General features: G+C 42.7%; 1 protein-coding gene across 4 annotated transcripts in view; it reads right to left on the minus strand.

Annotated features, from left to right (window-relative positions):
- Positions 1-15,943, minus strand: part of itsn2a (intersectin 2a) — a 46,128-nt gene that overhangs the window by 7,262 nt on the left and 22,923 nt on the right. The window contains exons 8-29 of one of the 4 annotated variants that reach the window (XM_086263778.1): positions 14,978-15,120; positions 14,655-14,718; positions 13,153-13,290; positions 12,962-13,068; positions 12,610-12,872; positions 12,382-12,531; positions 12,144-12,284; positions 11,970-12,057; positions 11,745-11,884; positions 10,791-10,871; positions 10,111-10,259; positions 9,631-10,033; positions 8,505-8,674; positions 8,229-8,289; positions 5,804-6,039; positions 5,683-5,723; positions 5,429-5,598; positions 5,307-5,340; positions 5,071-5,192; positions 3,728-3,824; positions 2,173-2,364; positions 1,979-2,023 (exon numbers count right to left, since the gene is read on the minus strand). In XM_086263778.1, the coding sequence (XP_086119904.1) occupies positions 1,979-2,023; positions 2,173-2,364; positions 3,728-3,824; positions 5,071-5,192; positions 5,307-5,340; positions 5,429-5,598; positions 5,683-5,723; positions 5,804-6,039; positions 8,229-8,289; positions 8,505-8,674; positions 9,631-10,033; positions 10,111-10,259; positions 10,791-10,871; positions 11,745-11,884; positions 11,970-12,057; positions 12,144-12,284; positions 12,382-12,531; positions 12,610-12,872; positions 12,962-13,068; positions 13,153-13,290; positions 14,655-14,718; positions 14,978-15,120 (3,035 nt within the window). The remainder of the gene's footprint in view (positions 1-1,978; positions 2,024-2,172; positions 2,365-3,727; positions 3,825-5,070; positions 5,193-5,306; positions 5,341-5,428; positions 5,599-5,682; positions 5,724-5,803; positions 6,040-8,228; positions 8,290-8,504; positions 8,675-9,630; positions 10,034-10,110; positions 10,260-10,790; positions 10,872-11,744; positions 11,885-11,969; positions 12,058-12,143; positions 12,285-12,381; positions 12,532-12,609; positions 12,873-12,961; positions 13,069-13,152; positions 13,291-14,654; positions 14,719-14,977; positions 15,121-15,943) is intronic. The other 3 variants (XM_086263780.1, XM_086263779.1, XM_086263781.1) reach the window with 3 other exon arrangements.

A 15,943-nucleotide genomic window follows, 5' to 3' on the forward strand; every position in this document is an offset into this window, starting at 1 on the left:
GGCACCATTCTAGCCCATGATGAGTGCATTTAAACTTTTGATGATAACCCTATATATCAGCAGTGTGGTAGATGTTTCTCTCAGACTATTCTTGATATGCTAATGTTTGCATGTTTTTTTATTTTCTTTTTTTAAATATGTATTTGCTGGTGATATCACAGTTCAGTACAGGGTGGGTGTCATTTTAAGTACTTGGAAGCGTCAATAAATGGCAGAGTGCATAAGCATCGAATAATAAAATCACAATCAATTTCATCTCAGTTGCAGTTCAAGCGATGCGTTAGCAAGCAGCAATCAAGGTTACCGGTGATTTAAGCAACAGCGAGTCTTCACATTGATCCATTTTTAGCAAGGTTTCAATGTTGTTAGTGCAAGAATGAGTGACCCTGTTAGAATACTCTGCATCATACTAACTTATAGCTTTAATTTAGAAAACTAAACCGATGCTTCTTACATATTATTTTCCATACTTTTGTAATCAAACTCTTATTTTCCTTTTATCTGTAGCAAAACTACGCTTTCCACACTTTTGTATCACGGGGGACAAAAGCTTTGAAAGCTCATGTCTAGCTGCCTCTGCCTCGCTCCCTTGGTTAATTAGTTAAAGAAACAGAAATGAAAACAAGGGAGAGAAGAGAGCGAGGGGGGGAGAGGAGGAAGGGGTGTACGGTGAAATAAATTTACATTTAAAGCTGAGAAGGTAGGACGCCAAAAACAAAAACCAAAGAAAAAAAACAGGGTTTGTAACAGAGAAGCACAGAACACCAGAGTCCTAAACGGGTGAGGTGGAAAGTGCGGAGGTGGGCCGTTCTTGCTGGCGGCTGGGCTTCCTGTTGCGACAGGGCAATTCGGGATCGCTCAGACAGAAGGGGTGAGAAAGAGGAAGAGGAGGAAAAGGAGGAAGAAGAGACAGGAAAGCCAGCGTTACTGTCCTACAGAAGAAAAGGAGGGGAAAAAACAGATGAAGTGGAGGAATGGAAGGGAGGGAAGTGAGATGATGAAGAGATGGAGAGACAGCAGACGTTAATATAGCTTTAATATTAATGCTGGACACTCACATGCAGGCGCATTAATAATGCATTTCTGGAAATGTAAATGTTATTATTCATCGTATCAGCTGCAGACGGCGATTTCTCGCGCTCTTGTTTCGGCAGCTTGTTTCGCCGGCCTTACGTGTGGCGGGCGTGCGAGTGACAACGCCTTCGCTGGAATTAGAATATCAGAGCGTTTTGTGTCTGTGGCTTCGACAAGTTCATCCTAATTAAAGAGCTCGTGTGTTCACGCTTGTTAACAGCTGCTGCTGTGAGGAGAACACGCAAGCTGTGCATACTAATTCAGGCGCACACCTCTCATTAAGAAATCGGCCTTTTTAAAATTTCTCAGCAGCTACGTATGAATGAGCAGCGAGCGGGATACGCGTGAGGAAAATGACCGCCTTCCCGTGTGTTGCATTCAGAGAGGGAAAGCGAAGCTGCCGTTTCCAGAAATGTGACCAAAATGATGAAAAATGTGTCAGTTTGAAATCAGATCAGCTTTCGCTCTTTATTATTTTGTTGCCCGGGGTGATTTGTCAAGCGGCATCTGTTTTAAAAGAACAGTTTGACATTCGTGGGATATACGCTTTGTTCACTTTGTGGTTGCAAGTTAAATTAGAAGATCAATACCACTCTCATATTAGTCTGCTTAATATAAAAACTGCAGCCAGAGCGTGGCTGGATTAAATTAACTAACAATACGATGAGAGGTATCCATCACGCTTCATGCCCAAAATGTCAAACTTTCCTTTTGATGATTTGAAATTGTTGATGTTGTCCGGGATACTTAAAAGGCCCAATCATTTTGCCTTGTGGAGAAGAAATTTAACATTTTCTATTAATCAATTTCAGAAGCTTTTTATGGGAATGAGCCTTTTAAGTGTAATGGTTATATGTTCACCAATTTCCTCAATGATTGATTGAACCAACTACTCGAGGCTTACCATCAGTGGTTCCATGGTCTGACATGGATAAGGAATCTACTGTACCTGGAGTGAGCCAAGCCAACCAACATTTTTGTTTGTTTCTACAGCTGATAAACACAACTTATCAGTTTCCATGTGTGCTAACTGTCTTATTATTTTTTATTTAGAAAAAAAAAACAGTCCATCAGTAAGAGGATTAAAGTTTTACTTACATTGCTGGCTGGGGTCTGATTCTGTTGTCATCTTGACATAATTGGTGGGCAGCAACCCTGTTACCCCGTTGGCTTCTCCTTTCCACCAGTCGGGGTTGGTCTTGTCGAGGATGTTGATCAGCTGACCCTTGGAGAAACTCAGCTCGTCCTGATTGGCAGCCGTGTAGTCATACATTGCAATAACTTGGCATACTGAGGGAACAGAGTTGACATATGAAGCTTAATCTGTTGCTGTAGATTTGTAGAATGACCCAATGAGGGCCAATGTATAAAAACAGAACTAAGAAAGCCTTAAAGAGACCAAGATGACATTAAAAGTAGGTGAAAATAGTGAAATGGTTTCCCTTGGGCACCAAACATTTAAAAATACTGGCAGCCTCCAGTCTTAAGCCTCAGCCTCATAGTAGATGCACCTCTGTGGTATCAATTTGAAAATCCTCTGTGGTCTTTTAGAAAATTTGACCTCTTATCTTGACCTTGAGGTCACTGAGATTTCTAGTAGATGCATCTATGATCTGAATTTTAAAATCCTACGTTACCTTGTTCTCGAGTTCTTGCATTCACAAACTTGAGTATTCACGCTGCCCACCCGGCCGGGCGACAACAACACCCCATCAGCCTTTTACGGCTGAGAGGTTCAACAACCTTTATTTTGGCTCATTCTACCATTTTATTTCTGCATATTTATTTATTTAGCCACAGACATTCATGCACGGACATGCACCAGCATCTGCATGGCAAACACAAGCACAAACACTTTCCTCTCAATTACTATTTATTTAGCATATTTAGCCACAGGCCAGTCCCAACAGTCACCTCAAGAGGAGTTCGTGCTGGATTTTGGTCATTTTTAAGGCAGAGCCCTAGAATGCTATATGGCACTGCCAGGAACACTAGCTGCGTAGCCTGTTTGAGCTAAAGCTTGCAAGCTGTCATTGGCAGGCATCTGTCTGGAGGACTAAAATTGTCTGTGACTCATTTCTCCTAAATGCTATTGATATAATTAATGGCAAATACTGCCTAGTCTATTTGCACTACCTGGGCACATCTCATGTAAACATATTTGCACTTGTGTGTAATTCCACGTCACTGCATTCATTTTTGAGTTGCTGTTGGGGATTCATTGTGTGGACTCCTAAAACTAAAAACATCGCCATCTGCTTCTGCTGCTTCTATGATCAGTGCTAAATGCTGAATGTTTGCAGGCTGAGAGAGGAACCATGGTAAAGTCTGTGTCTGCTAAATATCAGCATGACAGAATAAGCAGAGGGTGCTCCATTGTAAATGACTAAATAACAGAAATGACACTGAAAGATTATGTTCTGTCAGCTGAAATTTGAGACAGGAATTTATGATTAATGAGCATTTTTACCAAATTAGTTTCAAAGTCATAGACATAAAAGCTTTCCAGCAGTTACTGTCGTGGTTGTTCAAGTAATTTCGACCTGCATCTCTCAGCTAAATATACAGATTTAAAAATGTAATTACAAACCTGACTTAAACAAGATCAGTTATAGTAAATCAAATGCTGTGTTTGCCGTGTGTCAGCATTCACCTGGCAGAGGAGAGGGGGAAGACTTGCTACTGGAGGGACCCAGGAGCTTAACGTGAGAGGAATGAAACCAGCCTCGCTGCCGCTTTTTCCCCCGAGCCTGGAGGGGAGAGAAGAGCCAGTGAGAGTGAACCAATCTTCTGCTGGATCGTTTCTGAATCCTAAATCGAAACATTAATTGATGAATTGATTTTTTTGACAGGCAGAGTTTTGAACCTTGAGAACGCTCTCTCATGATGGGAATGTACATTCACTCTATAAATTAAACTAAAGCTCAGCTGAAGTCTCTGAAACAGCCGCAGTAATGCAAGCTGCAAGCTGCTGAGGGTAATGCACAGATTGACAAAGCTGTGGAAACCCTCTGTTCTCGGACACTCTTACTCATATTGACTTATTGTCTGAACGTACTAACAGCAAATATGACTTCTGCTGTCGCACTCTGAGCTTCAACTCAAACTACAGCTGCAGCCTCAGCACGAAAACATGCAGAGAGAGATGACCCTTCACTTTGATGACCTTTGTAGACGACAGCACTGTTATATTGAATGGGTTGCATTGTTGTATTTTGTCATGTTTCTCAGGTCTTTGTCTGAATTTCTACGAACATTACTGCTAAGGATTGTCTTATTGCATTGGAGTCACACTGGGTTAAATATGTACACTTGGGTTTTAAGGGGTATTTATTATTTTCTTCTTTTTTTGGGTTGTATGGAAGCCCCAAACGCAATTTCATTGTGACAATGACAATAAATAAATACTACTACTATACCTTAATTTGTTGATTGCTTTTTGCCATTTGACTGATTAACTAGTTTATTAAAACATCCATAGTGATAATGTCTTCATTTTGTTTGCTCATTTTGTCTGTCTATCCAAAACCAAAAGTTCAATTTACTCTCACTAAAAAGACTAAACAAATTTCAGGCGTTTTTTCCTTACAGGACCACCTTAATATTTAAGGAAATATCCACATATCTGCACTGTAATTTCCTCCACAATCATTCTGCTTCGCGTCTAATGGCAACAAGTTTTCAATGACCTTTTGTTAATAAAGCTTTTCATTCTCGTCGCCATATAATCCAGTAGGTGTCACATTATAATGTTCTAAATTCCTTTCACAGAGAGGCAGAAATGTGTCATTTGCAACCGGGAGGTGGATTTAGGAGAATAATGACTCATTAATTGTGCTTACACGGCGCTCGGCGGTGCGATTGACCTTCTGCACTTGCAGCCAAAGTAAAAATTTCTAGCTGAAATCGTAATTTTTCTGATGTTAACAGTTTCAATTTATCCATGGCTCTTTAAAAAAGAAAAATGAAAAAAGTATAGCTTTTAGTATAGCTTACTTGCAGTTCCCCGAGCCACCAGCCGGTGGAGTTCTTGGCCAGCACCACGATCAGTTGCCCCGGAGACAGGCGAAGCTGATGCATCGTTGAGGCCCCAGTGGTGGTGACTGCCTGCGCAACCTCTGTTGACCAACCAGAAAAAGCCAACAGTGAATTTCGATCATTTAAATGTCAAGAGAATAACAGAATGAGTCATCAAACACCGACTGAGTGTCCGCCTGTGCGTTCATTCTCACCAGGTTTCTTGGTTGGACCTCCAGGTCTTGATGCCTAAAGTTAACAAATGAAATGTAAAGCAGAAATAAAGTAATAATTTAATTTGGCAATTTTTTTTCCACATTAACTCAGCTTGACTCACCTCTGGCAGTTCTACAGGTCGGACATAGTTGGAGGGAAAGAGCCCTGTCTGGTCCCCAACGCATCCTCGCCACCACTCTCCTTCTTTCTCCAACACCAAAACAACATCCCCCTCGTCAAACGTCAAGTCCCCCACCTCTGGGCTCTCATATGTATACAAGGCCACGTATTCTGGTAAGGACAACAATAGTACCAGTTAGGAAACCTTCGCTGACTTTAACTAGACCTTATTTTCCACAGATAAACTGCTCTTACCTTCTAGTTGAACTGAATCAGATGTGTCCAACGCATCCACACTATGATGGGAAAAACACATGGTGAAGCAAGTCTTTCAGTTGTTAAAGGTTTTACACAAAAGGGATGTGCGTCTTCTTACTCTGTATTGCCAGCCGTCTCCAAAGCGACGTAACTTTTGGGGAACCATCCCTGCATCCCGTTGATCTGCCCCAGCCACCAATCTTCCCTCTGCTGCAGCACGCTGATGATGTCTCCCTGCGAGAAGCTGAGCAGTGTGGTGATGACGTCTGTCGCCGAACCGCCTGAAAGGCTGAGGTGGGTTTCTGAAGTGGCTGACCATGGCGAGAGGGCCCGAGCGAGCAGAGGAACGGAGGACTGAGGAGTGTGATCAAAGAAACAGCGATCTGTCACCATGGGTACATCTAAGAAATCAATCACTAGACGCTCCCCTCCCCTGGACTTGCAACACAGCTAATTTCACCTTTGGACCATGGGACATGACCTACAAACGCTAGAGCTGCCAACACTGATGTCATCAGACATCTGTAAATGTGTGTGACCCACAGAGAGTCAGAGAGAAGAACTCCCATTGGAGAAAAGCTATAAATATACAGCTGTGCTGTTTCTGAAGATGTGTGTTGATGTCAGCAGACCTATTTCTGATCATGCCACAGTCTAGATATACACTACTATAATAACACAGATGAACTAAGAAGGGAAACATGAAGATTAAATGATCTCATGAACCTTTTTCAGTAACAGAGTGATAACTTTTAGCCATGAAGTGAATGTGCTCTTTTGGTTGAATCAACCAGCAACTACAGGGCGGACGTGCCCTTGTGAGGTCAATCTACAACCACCATGGTGACTCCTGTTTTTGTGTGGAGATTGAGAGGTGTGGATCCAGGCGCAGACAACGATGCAGGAGAGAGTGTTCAAACTTAAAATGAGCCTTTATTGTGGCTGTAAGAATTACTACAAAACCACTACCAAAACCTAAACTGGGGACAGCTACAGAATGATACGCAGACCCTCCGACGAAGAACCACACACTAAATATACACACAAGGTAACAAGGAAATGGCACACAGGAGGGAGACACAGCTGAACCTAATTAGACAAGACAACGGGAAAGCATAACCCAAAACACTGAACACCAGACGGGGGACTCTCCAAAGTAAAACAGGAAATGCAAAACAGAAAACCACAATTCCCAGAATAAAACTTAAACCGAACACACAAAACACTGGGCTGCAGACCCAGGACTGTGACAGTTTTTTAAAACTATAACAACCATTGCATCAACCTTTTGATTTATCCAATACTGTAATTTAGTACCAGATACTTATTAAGAAATATTACCGTGCCCCATAAGCTTAAATTGCACTTTGAGCTTACTGGTAATTGGCCGGTGTTACAGGTAAGTCCATAATTTGTTGGATAAAGACACATTTTTATAGTTTTACCTTTGCACACCAGAACAGGGATTTTAAATGAAACAATTAATACATGACTGAAGTGCAGGCTTTCGGCTTTAATTCGAGGGGTTTTACGAATATTTTGCCCAAACTGTTGACAAACTACAGCCATTTTTAATACCCACTCCCCTACAAACTAACACCATTTTAAATTTAAAGATCGTTTTAATACTTGTAAAAACATCATGTTTCCTCCCTCTATATAGTCTGCTGGGCCTTTGCTGCAGCCACCATCAGCTACTGCTTATTTGCCTTCAGTTTTGTCTTCAGTAACTGAAAAGCATGCTCTGGGTTGTTTTTGCAGTATGCTTTGGGTCATTATCCATTTGCCCCGTAAACTGCCACCTGATTGGTTTTACAACATATGACTGAATCTGAGCAGACAGTACAGCCCTGTACACTTCAGAATTCATCCTGCTACATTTATCAGCAGTCACACCATCAATAAACACTAGTGACCCAGTTTCACTGGCAAACACACCCATGCTATAACATTGCTTCCCCTATGTTTGACAGACAATGTGGTATGCAGAGGATCATGAGCTGACTTTTTCAGCCAAATGATGGCTTCCCCAACCTGCTCTGACTTGCTTTTTGGACCTTATATTTAACTTGTATATGTAATTGCAATGCAAACTGATAAAATCTGAACTGAATCAACTTTATCTGTTATTCTCTGCTTCATTTGTCTTGAAATAGCAAGAGAAAAGACCTCACCTGGCCATGAAACTGCTTGCCAGTCAACTGTCCGCTTATTGAGAAAATGGGTCGGTATACAAAAAGTCTGCAATTCCCCAAACAGCTCATGCAAATTATTTTCTTTTTGAAGCTTTTGAATTCAAGCTGAAAGTCTGCATTTCACATACAGAGCAAAAACTATAAAAACTGTCTCACAAATTATGGATCTAACTGTATCTTGCTAACATGCTAAACTGGAAAACTAAAGACCTTTTTAAACAAAGGCAAAAATGAAACAGGGCTTCATTTTTGCTGCTGAAGTAGGTCACAGTAAAGTTTACCTGCTCATTATAAAGAATAAGGAGTCATCTAGCCAGGAAATAAAAGTAAACAACAGTCAGGCTCTACCTGTGAAGCATCAGATTGGACAGGAAGAGGGCTGTCACCTTTTTCCACCACATCGGGGTGTCTGGGTAAAACAAGAGGGACAAACCATTAGGGGAGGATCCAAGAAAAGAATAAAAACAACCTGACAGTGCTATGGCATAAATTACAACGACCTAGGTGGCTGTTACAGACTTTCAGTCAGCAGAAAAAAAAAAAGACCCAGACAGGTCTATCTTTAGTGCAGAGGAGCTAAAAGCCTAGAAACAATCTCAATCTGCTCCTCCTGTTTCATGTTACCTTGTGTTTAGTGGTGGTGGCAGACAGGACATTTTTCCAGGTGAAGTGGGACCACTTTGAGTCGAGGCAGGGGTCAGACATTTCTCAGCGTAACTCTGGGGGAACCAGCCCCTGTTTCCGCGGTAACTTCCGCACAACCAGCCAGGCTCACCGACCGTGTGCTCATCCACCTGCATCACGGAAAACACAGTTCACTTGCAGTCAGTCATTCGCAGCGAGGGGATCAAGATAAACGTTTTGTGATCAGTCCTTAATTCTAACACTTTCAGAATTGATGCTCCTTGAGGAAACGGGGATAACGGGGATAATTGATTGAACTTTAACTCCATCAGTGATTACTTAAAATCAAAATATAATTATAGATTTTTAACCAGGGGTGCAGTGGTTAGTGCTGCTGCCTCACTGTGAGAAGGTCCTGTGTTTGAATACAGCCTGGGACCTTTCTGTGTGGTGTCTGCATGGTGACTGTGGTTAGTCTGCCTTCCTCCCACAGTCCAAAGACATGAGTGGGATTAGGTTAACTGGTGAATCTCAACTGACTGTAAGTGTGAATGCTTGTTAGCCTCTCTGTGTTTCTGTGTTAGTCCTGTGACAGATTGGTGACGTTTCTAGGGCGTACCCTGCCTCTTGCCCTCTAACAGCTGGGACAGGGTCTGGCTGGATAAGCCAATGGATGGATTATTAACCAAGCCAAGGGTGAAACTCTTTCTGTATTTCTTATTCCAAAAAGTAGGCCAACAAAAAGCCCAAAAAATAGCAAAAGAAATCACAGCTTGAAGCTGAGTTAACCTCGTATTCTAGAACAGGAATTGACACGCTGACAATTTGGAATCGTGGCAAATGTGCCAACGCTGGCAGCTGTACTTGACCGCTGTGTCACCTTTGATAAATCGAGCCACTGAACTGGACCGTGCTTGTGGTGTTGCTGCCATTTGGTGCATTTTTTTAAATGGTCTGTAATGGAATTATCTAACGAGTCTGACACTGAGCCTAAAAAGCCAACAGATCAGGTCCCACAAAAACTAATTGATAATCAAAAGCAACAATATTTTGAGTAATACATATTAAATACATTTTAAAAAGACGAATATCCTGTGTGTTTGCAGCGCGGGTGTGTGCTTCGTACCTCTATGAGACAGTCTGCGTCTACACTCAGCTCATCTGCGTTGCGAGCAACAAAGGAGTACAGGGCTCTGTAGGTGGTTAGCTTGGGTGCCAACTGCTGCCCCATTTCCTGCTCTTCTTTCCTCCTCTTCTCCTCCTCAACCTCTTTCAGTCTCTTCTCCTCCTCGGCCTCCCTCCTCTTCTTCTCCGCCTCTGCCTCCTCCTCTCTCCTTCTTCTCTCCTCTTCTTGTGCTTTCTCCTGGGCTGCCCGGTGGCGAGCCTGGGCCTCTCTCTCTTCCTCTTCCCTCTGTCTGGCCCTCTGCTCCTCCAGAAGCCTCCTCTGCCGTGCCTCCTCTTCCTCTCTCTCCCTCTTCTCTTGTTCCCTCCGCTCCTGCTCTCTCTTTTCTTGCTCCAGCTTTGCCTGTCTGTGGGAAGTAAATGCAGCTTAATAAAGCCACATTATGTCTAAGCAAGAGTAATACAGACAAACCCTGAGATTCACCTGGCCGCCTCTTCTTCTTCCTCCTCTCTCCTCCTCCTTTCTCTCTCCTCCTCCTCGCGGCGTCTCTGGAGCTCCCTCAATTTCTCCTCTTTGACTCTGTGCAGGTCGTCCAGAACAGCCTGCTGCCTCACCTGCTTCTCCCTCAGCTCCTGATGCCGTCACAGAATGTGCAACGCAAGGAGACATGTAAATATCTGTCTAAGACCTTTGTTCTTATCAGCCTTAAAAGTCTGAAAGAACCACAACACAACAGCTTCTCCACACGATGCACTTAGCATGACAAGATGAACATTGTTTTGCCATTTATGATTTCTCATAAACAGCAGCAACATTCACAGAAACACGCAGGCATGCTGTATGTGTATATTTTTTTTCTTTCTAACACAGAAGTTGTGCAGGTTAGACATTCTGTGTGCGTGCGTTTTACCCTCGGGGTGCATCCTGTTTACACAGAAAACACAGACTAGAACAAATCCCACAGAGAGAAACAACAGCGAAGGAAGAAGGCATGGTACCAACAAAAACCTCCATTTAAAAATAATTCAAAAGAGCAGGAAAAGATGAACGAGCAGATCAAATCATTGCGGGATGCAAAGGAAAGGAGATTTAAGATTGTTGCTTGAAGGGGGGGGGGGGAATGTACAGAGTGGGAAATAAAGCGACAGAGAAAGAGGGTTAACCTTGATGAGAAGGAAGAGCTGGCTGAGGCAGGCCAGCAGAGACAGAAGGCCTCGGAGGACACAGTCGTCCATATCCCCGAGCTATGGAAATAACAGTGTGACGATGGAGGGAGACAAAATGTTTAGACGATGGGTGAGGAGAGCAAAGAAGAAAAGTGTGTCACAAAGGAACAGGCAGAGACAACAAAAATAAAAAGTAAGACACATCCAGGTAGCAGGGAGAAGAAGAAGACAAGAGAAAGAGAAGAGGCCAGGGGTTAAAAGCTTTAAAAGCTGCTTAAGAAATAAACAAACCAAGAGACAGAGACCAAGAGAAAGGGAGAGCAGGTGTTTTAGTGCTCCAGTTATTAACATCAGACTGATGATAAGACTCTGAGAGGACGTCATTCACAGCTATCAAATGATCAGGCTGTTTGATGACAAACGTAGACTTCAGAGACTGTATGTGTGCAAAAATAGTTTAAGTTTCCATTGCCCAAGGGGTGAAACTCTAGCGCTATTGTGACCAGTTGAACAAGATTTCACAGCAAGTTGAAAACGCCCTGTTTTTGTGCTATTTAATATCAAGCCAGAGCTGTGGGACAAAAACAACAGTATGCTTTTGCTTCATTTAACATCAGTGCAATCCATCTTAAAGCAATTTTGCTGCACGATTATATTCACTACTATGAAACTTCTCTTGCAAAATATGTTGACGCTAAATAAAGTCGGGGTATGAAAAACCCAACTTTAGCCTTAAAGTTAGTTTCATGAAGAAATAGTTTCAGATTGTGATGAATGATTTTAAAGAACTGCCAAGGGAGGCAGCTTAGTGTGCTACATACACGTCTCGGTACAAATACAGAATATAAAGTGCCTCCTACAATTTATGGGTGATATCAGAGGCTATGTTCTTTTTTTTCCCCTACAACTTTGGTCTGAATGAGTCTGTAGTGGCCTGAACCAAACACTGACCTTAAGCTCCTTATTGTACTGCTCCATCTGCGTCAGTTTGTCTGTCGTTTCCCTTTCCAGGATGTCAAGCTGGTCCTTCAGCCTCCGGCAGTTTACAGTCTTCTCCGTCACAGTCCCGGTCAGGGAGGTCAAAGTCACAGCTACAAAGATCAAAGGTCAGAGACATGTCAGACCAGCGGCCAGTGACTAATCTGTGTGACGTGAGAGGAGGCATTTGTCACCCACACGGGAGTTTGTTGAGGCTGATGTTTTGCAGCTTCTCACACAGTCTCTGTTGTTCTGGAACCAGCTGTGAGAGCTTCCTCTGCCACTCCTGCGACCAACCGAGAGGAGAGCGCGTAAAAACACACATGCAGAAAACTGACAGGGCAGAAAACCGAGAGAAACATTTCTGTTAACCTCAAACTCGAGCTGAAGCGCGTTAATCTCTGCAACGCGGGTGTCCCTCTTCTGATTGACGAGGTCCAGCTCAGCCTTCTGAATCCGCCTCTTGCTCTGAGCGTCGCGGAGACGGTCTGAGATCTGCTTGTGCATGTTCCCCTGTGAGACCAGGTAAATGATATCATGGTGCACCCATGCTTTGATTAGCACTGTGAATTGTAGGTGTGAATATTTATAAGTGTTAATGTAGCCTCACCACAGCCTCTAGCTCCAACTCCAGACTCTTCTTTTTCGCCCTTAGTCGAGAGATCTCCTCTTGCTCCCCCTCTTTCTTCCTGCCCAGCTCCTCTCTTTTCGCACGCTCCCACTCGTCCCTCCGCTGGCGCTCCATCTCCTGCTTCGCTGCCTGGAAGTATGAAGACAGAAGGTTATCAGAGAAGACCATCGATCCCAGACAGCATCACCCGACTGCTCCGGCACTCACCTCCTTCCTCTCCAGCTCTCTCAGCCTCTCCTCTTCCCTTTGTCGCTCCATTTCTCTCTGCCTCTCCAGCCGCCTCTCCTCCTCCAGCCTCCTCCGGTTCTCCAGCTCCCTGGCCTCCCTCTCCCTCCATTCTTGAGCCTCTCTCTCCTCCCTCTCTCTCTTCTCCTTCTCCTTCTTCTGCTGCTCCTCAAGAGCTAGACGTCGTTTCTCCAGCTCTGCGCTTCCCTTTGCAAAGTTCTCCTTCAGCTTGTCCTCAAAGGACACTAAGAGGAGGGGAAAGAAATAGGTGTATTACAAAGTAAGACAGAGGACGTCCAATGGAACAAAACATGCAGAATTCACAAAGCCATACCGCTGCTCTTGTTCTTTTGAGCAGGTTCTATCTCTGCTGTGTCTATTAAACAGGGAGTTATGTAGGGCCCTGTTCCATTAACAAGCTCATTGGATTTAATTCCTCCTCTGTAACAAAAGCAAAAAGAACATTTGTTCATTTATCTATTTGGTTAATTTTTAAAAAAAATTGTAAATGAATCTCTGTGTTACCTCAGAGAGGGTGGTACTAGGTCTTGTGGCAGAGTGAGTGGTAGAGGGCGGCCCGTCTTAGCCATGTCCACCAGGTGCATGGCCAGAATGAACTCATCAGCCTGCAGCTGGCCATCCTTATCCACATCTGCCAAGGTCCTACAGACAAATCACACAGTGCTGTGTGTCAATAAGAACATCATGGTGAGAAGATAATGAAGTTAGAGATTTTTCACTGCAAGCATCCTTCTGCTGTTTCTGGCATTGGGACAGTAGTGGAAGGAAACTTGGGATATAAATCAAGAGTACTGGGCTCACAGACATTCATCAGCTGATAAAGTGGAGGAGAATGAGGGGATCATCACTGCAAACAAAAGGTTTCAGATAATAAGTAATGTTCTTAGTACTGTCAGATATTACAGCTATAACGTTTATAAAATACTACTGAGTCTTATTACTTCAAATGTGTTATTTGCTCCTTTTGTGGCTCACAGTTCCAATAAAATACAGTACGATGCAAAAGTCGTGAGTCACCCTTCATTTCTTTATATTTTGCTGCCAAGGAGCCAGACTTTCCTCTATATTTTAAAGTGGTTTTGAGCACTAGTTCTCCAGGCTTTCTGAAAGTCTGTTTCTTTAGAAGTTGGCTACTTTTGACCTCATTTTCAGTCTAATCCATGTATTAGCCATTTTCAGACGAATTTTTTTGTTGTTGCTGTTGTTTTTTAAGCCACTTAACTCTGACCTATGAATTATTCAAGCATGAAAGAGGTGTACTCGCTCAAGGGATAAACTAGTGTTGGGTGTACGCATAACATAAAACTTAGCAAATTGTCTGTTTAGGCACTTTGTTACCAGCAACCTGTGTCAAACTGACAGCGAACAGGCAGCCAGCATCCTGATTCCTTGAATGTCCTTCAAGAAGTCTGGAAGATTGCTTGCCTAAGGAACGTGTTGTAGAATAAACACATATCAAATATTGACTTTTAAACTTGCTCAAACTGTACAAACTCTGCTTTTGCCTCATATACAGAATTTATGTTTGCACCTATTTCCCATTTCCTAACAGTATAATGAAATGAGGGATGGCTTGAGATTTTTGCACAGTACTGTATAGTCAAATTAGAAATGCTTCAAAGCCAACTTTATAAGTGGTTAAACTCTTTTAACACAGTCAGCGTTGATATTTACGTTGTCTGCAGAGCTCAATTTTATTATTGAAGCACATAATCAATTATCTGACCATTAAAGAGTGGTACACAGTATTTCACTTAATATAGTTCCATGCTTTTACTTAAGTAAACTCTCCTCTTAACTCTAGTTTACGGGTAAAATTAGCAAATTCTAACCTTTAACCTAAAACAGACTTCACAGACTTTGAGGTCTTGAAAAAAATAGGGGAAAGCGGCAAAAGGGTCCTCACTTTACCAAAATGTCCTTACTTCAATGGTCATAAACTGTCACTGGTCCTCACTACGATAGATAGGCAAGAACATACACAAACATACACACATTACACTCACCAGATGGTAGCTAACTGAGTCTGCGTCAGATTTGATGCCATCAGTGCATTTCTAACCTGAGGTCCTGCAAAGTAACACGTAGATCAGATCAGAACAGCAACGTGAACTCTTACAGTGAATACGTTTGTGTGCTTTCCAAGTTCTGTTAAGTGCAGTTAAGAGCAATTACAGGAGAACGGGAGTGCATGTGTGCAAAGTGAAACTGACCCTAAATTGTTCGCTTTTAAACTCTGACAGGAGCACTCATGTGGAGCCTAGTGGTCCTGAGAATTTCATGTTTGTTTAAATTCATGCGCGTATGTTTGTGTGTGCACAGGACTTACCTGATAAGTAGCCGGTCATGAGCTTGTCTAGTGTGTTGAACTGCTGACGGTACTTGAGTCTTGAGGCCTGAGAAACGGCCCAATCACTAGCGCCCATCTTTGGGGAGTTACTGGCCAAAGATGTGGTGGAGGAGGAATTGGAACTATGGTAAGAGACAAGAAAGGTGTGTCTATATGTCAACAAATCACCTAAAGGGAACTGAAAAAATATTATTATTATATTATATATGATCAGCCTTTTTCTTTCTCCTTAGACCACTAATTGCTTGGAGACTCCCCGGTGTTATTTCTCAGCTCTTAATTAACTGCAGAGGAAGCTGGCGCAAACAGCTAAGCAGACAATGACTTTTGGACAATGAAACAAGACAACATCATACTTTCGGGTTATCATAATCAGCCATTCAGTGGGGTGCGGTGGTTGAATTGTTAGCGCTATCAAGTGGCTTACTGGGTTTACTCTAGGTCCTTATTCTTACAGTCCAAATACATGCATGTTAGTTAACTGTTGACTCCTGGATATGAAGCAGATAAAGTGCTTAAAGTTTATAGAATAAATCATGTTATAAATGTATGGTTACATTTGGCTAGTAGTCAGTGAGACAAGTAAAGTGCTATATAAATACCAGTCCATAATGAGTATGCCAGACCACATGATAGTCATGGTTGAAAATTGTAGCAGAGTGGGAACTTGCAACACTCATTAAGGTTTCAGAAAGACAACAGGAGATGCCAAAGCATTGTTTTTCTGGGTGTATATACGCACAGTAATAAGATTGCAGAAGCACAGACCGGAAAAACCTCAAAGAACTATCAAGCATCTGTCCTAATATTAGAAAGTCTAACAGCTAGAACTGGAAGGTAAAAGCAGCTGTGGGATTAAACTGCATCTATTTTACTTCTTGGTATGCTGGTGCCCTTAATAATGCTTTCCTTACCACCTACACCTGAGGTCAGGGCTTATTGTGT

This window comes from Aulonocara sp. 'chitande type north' Nkhata Bay, linkage group LG15, assembly GCF_057382095.1.
Source record: "Aulonocara sp. 'chitande type north' Nkhata Bay isolate Kocher_YH1m ecotype deep benthic linkage group LG15, A_spYH_male_GT1.1, whole genome shotgun sequence".
NCBI lineage: Eukaryota > Metazoa > Chordata > Actinopteri > Cichliformes > Cichlidae > Aulonocara > Aulonocara sp. 'chitande type north' Nkhata Bay.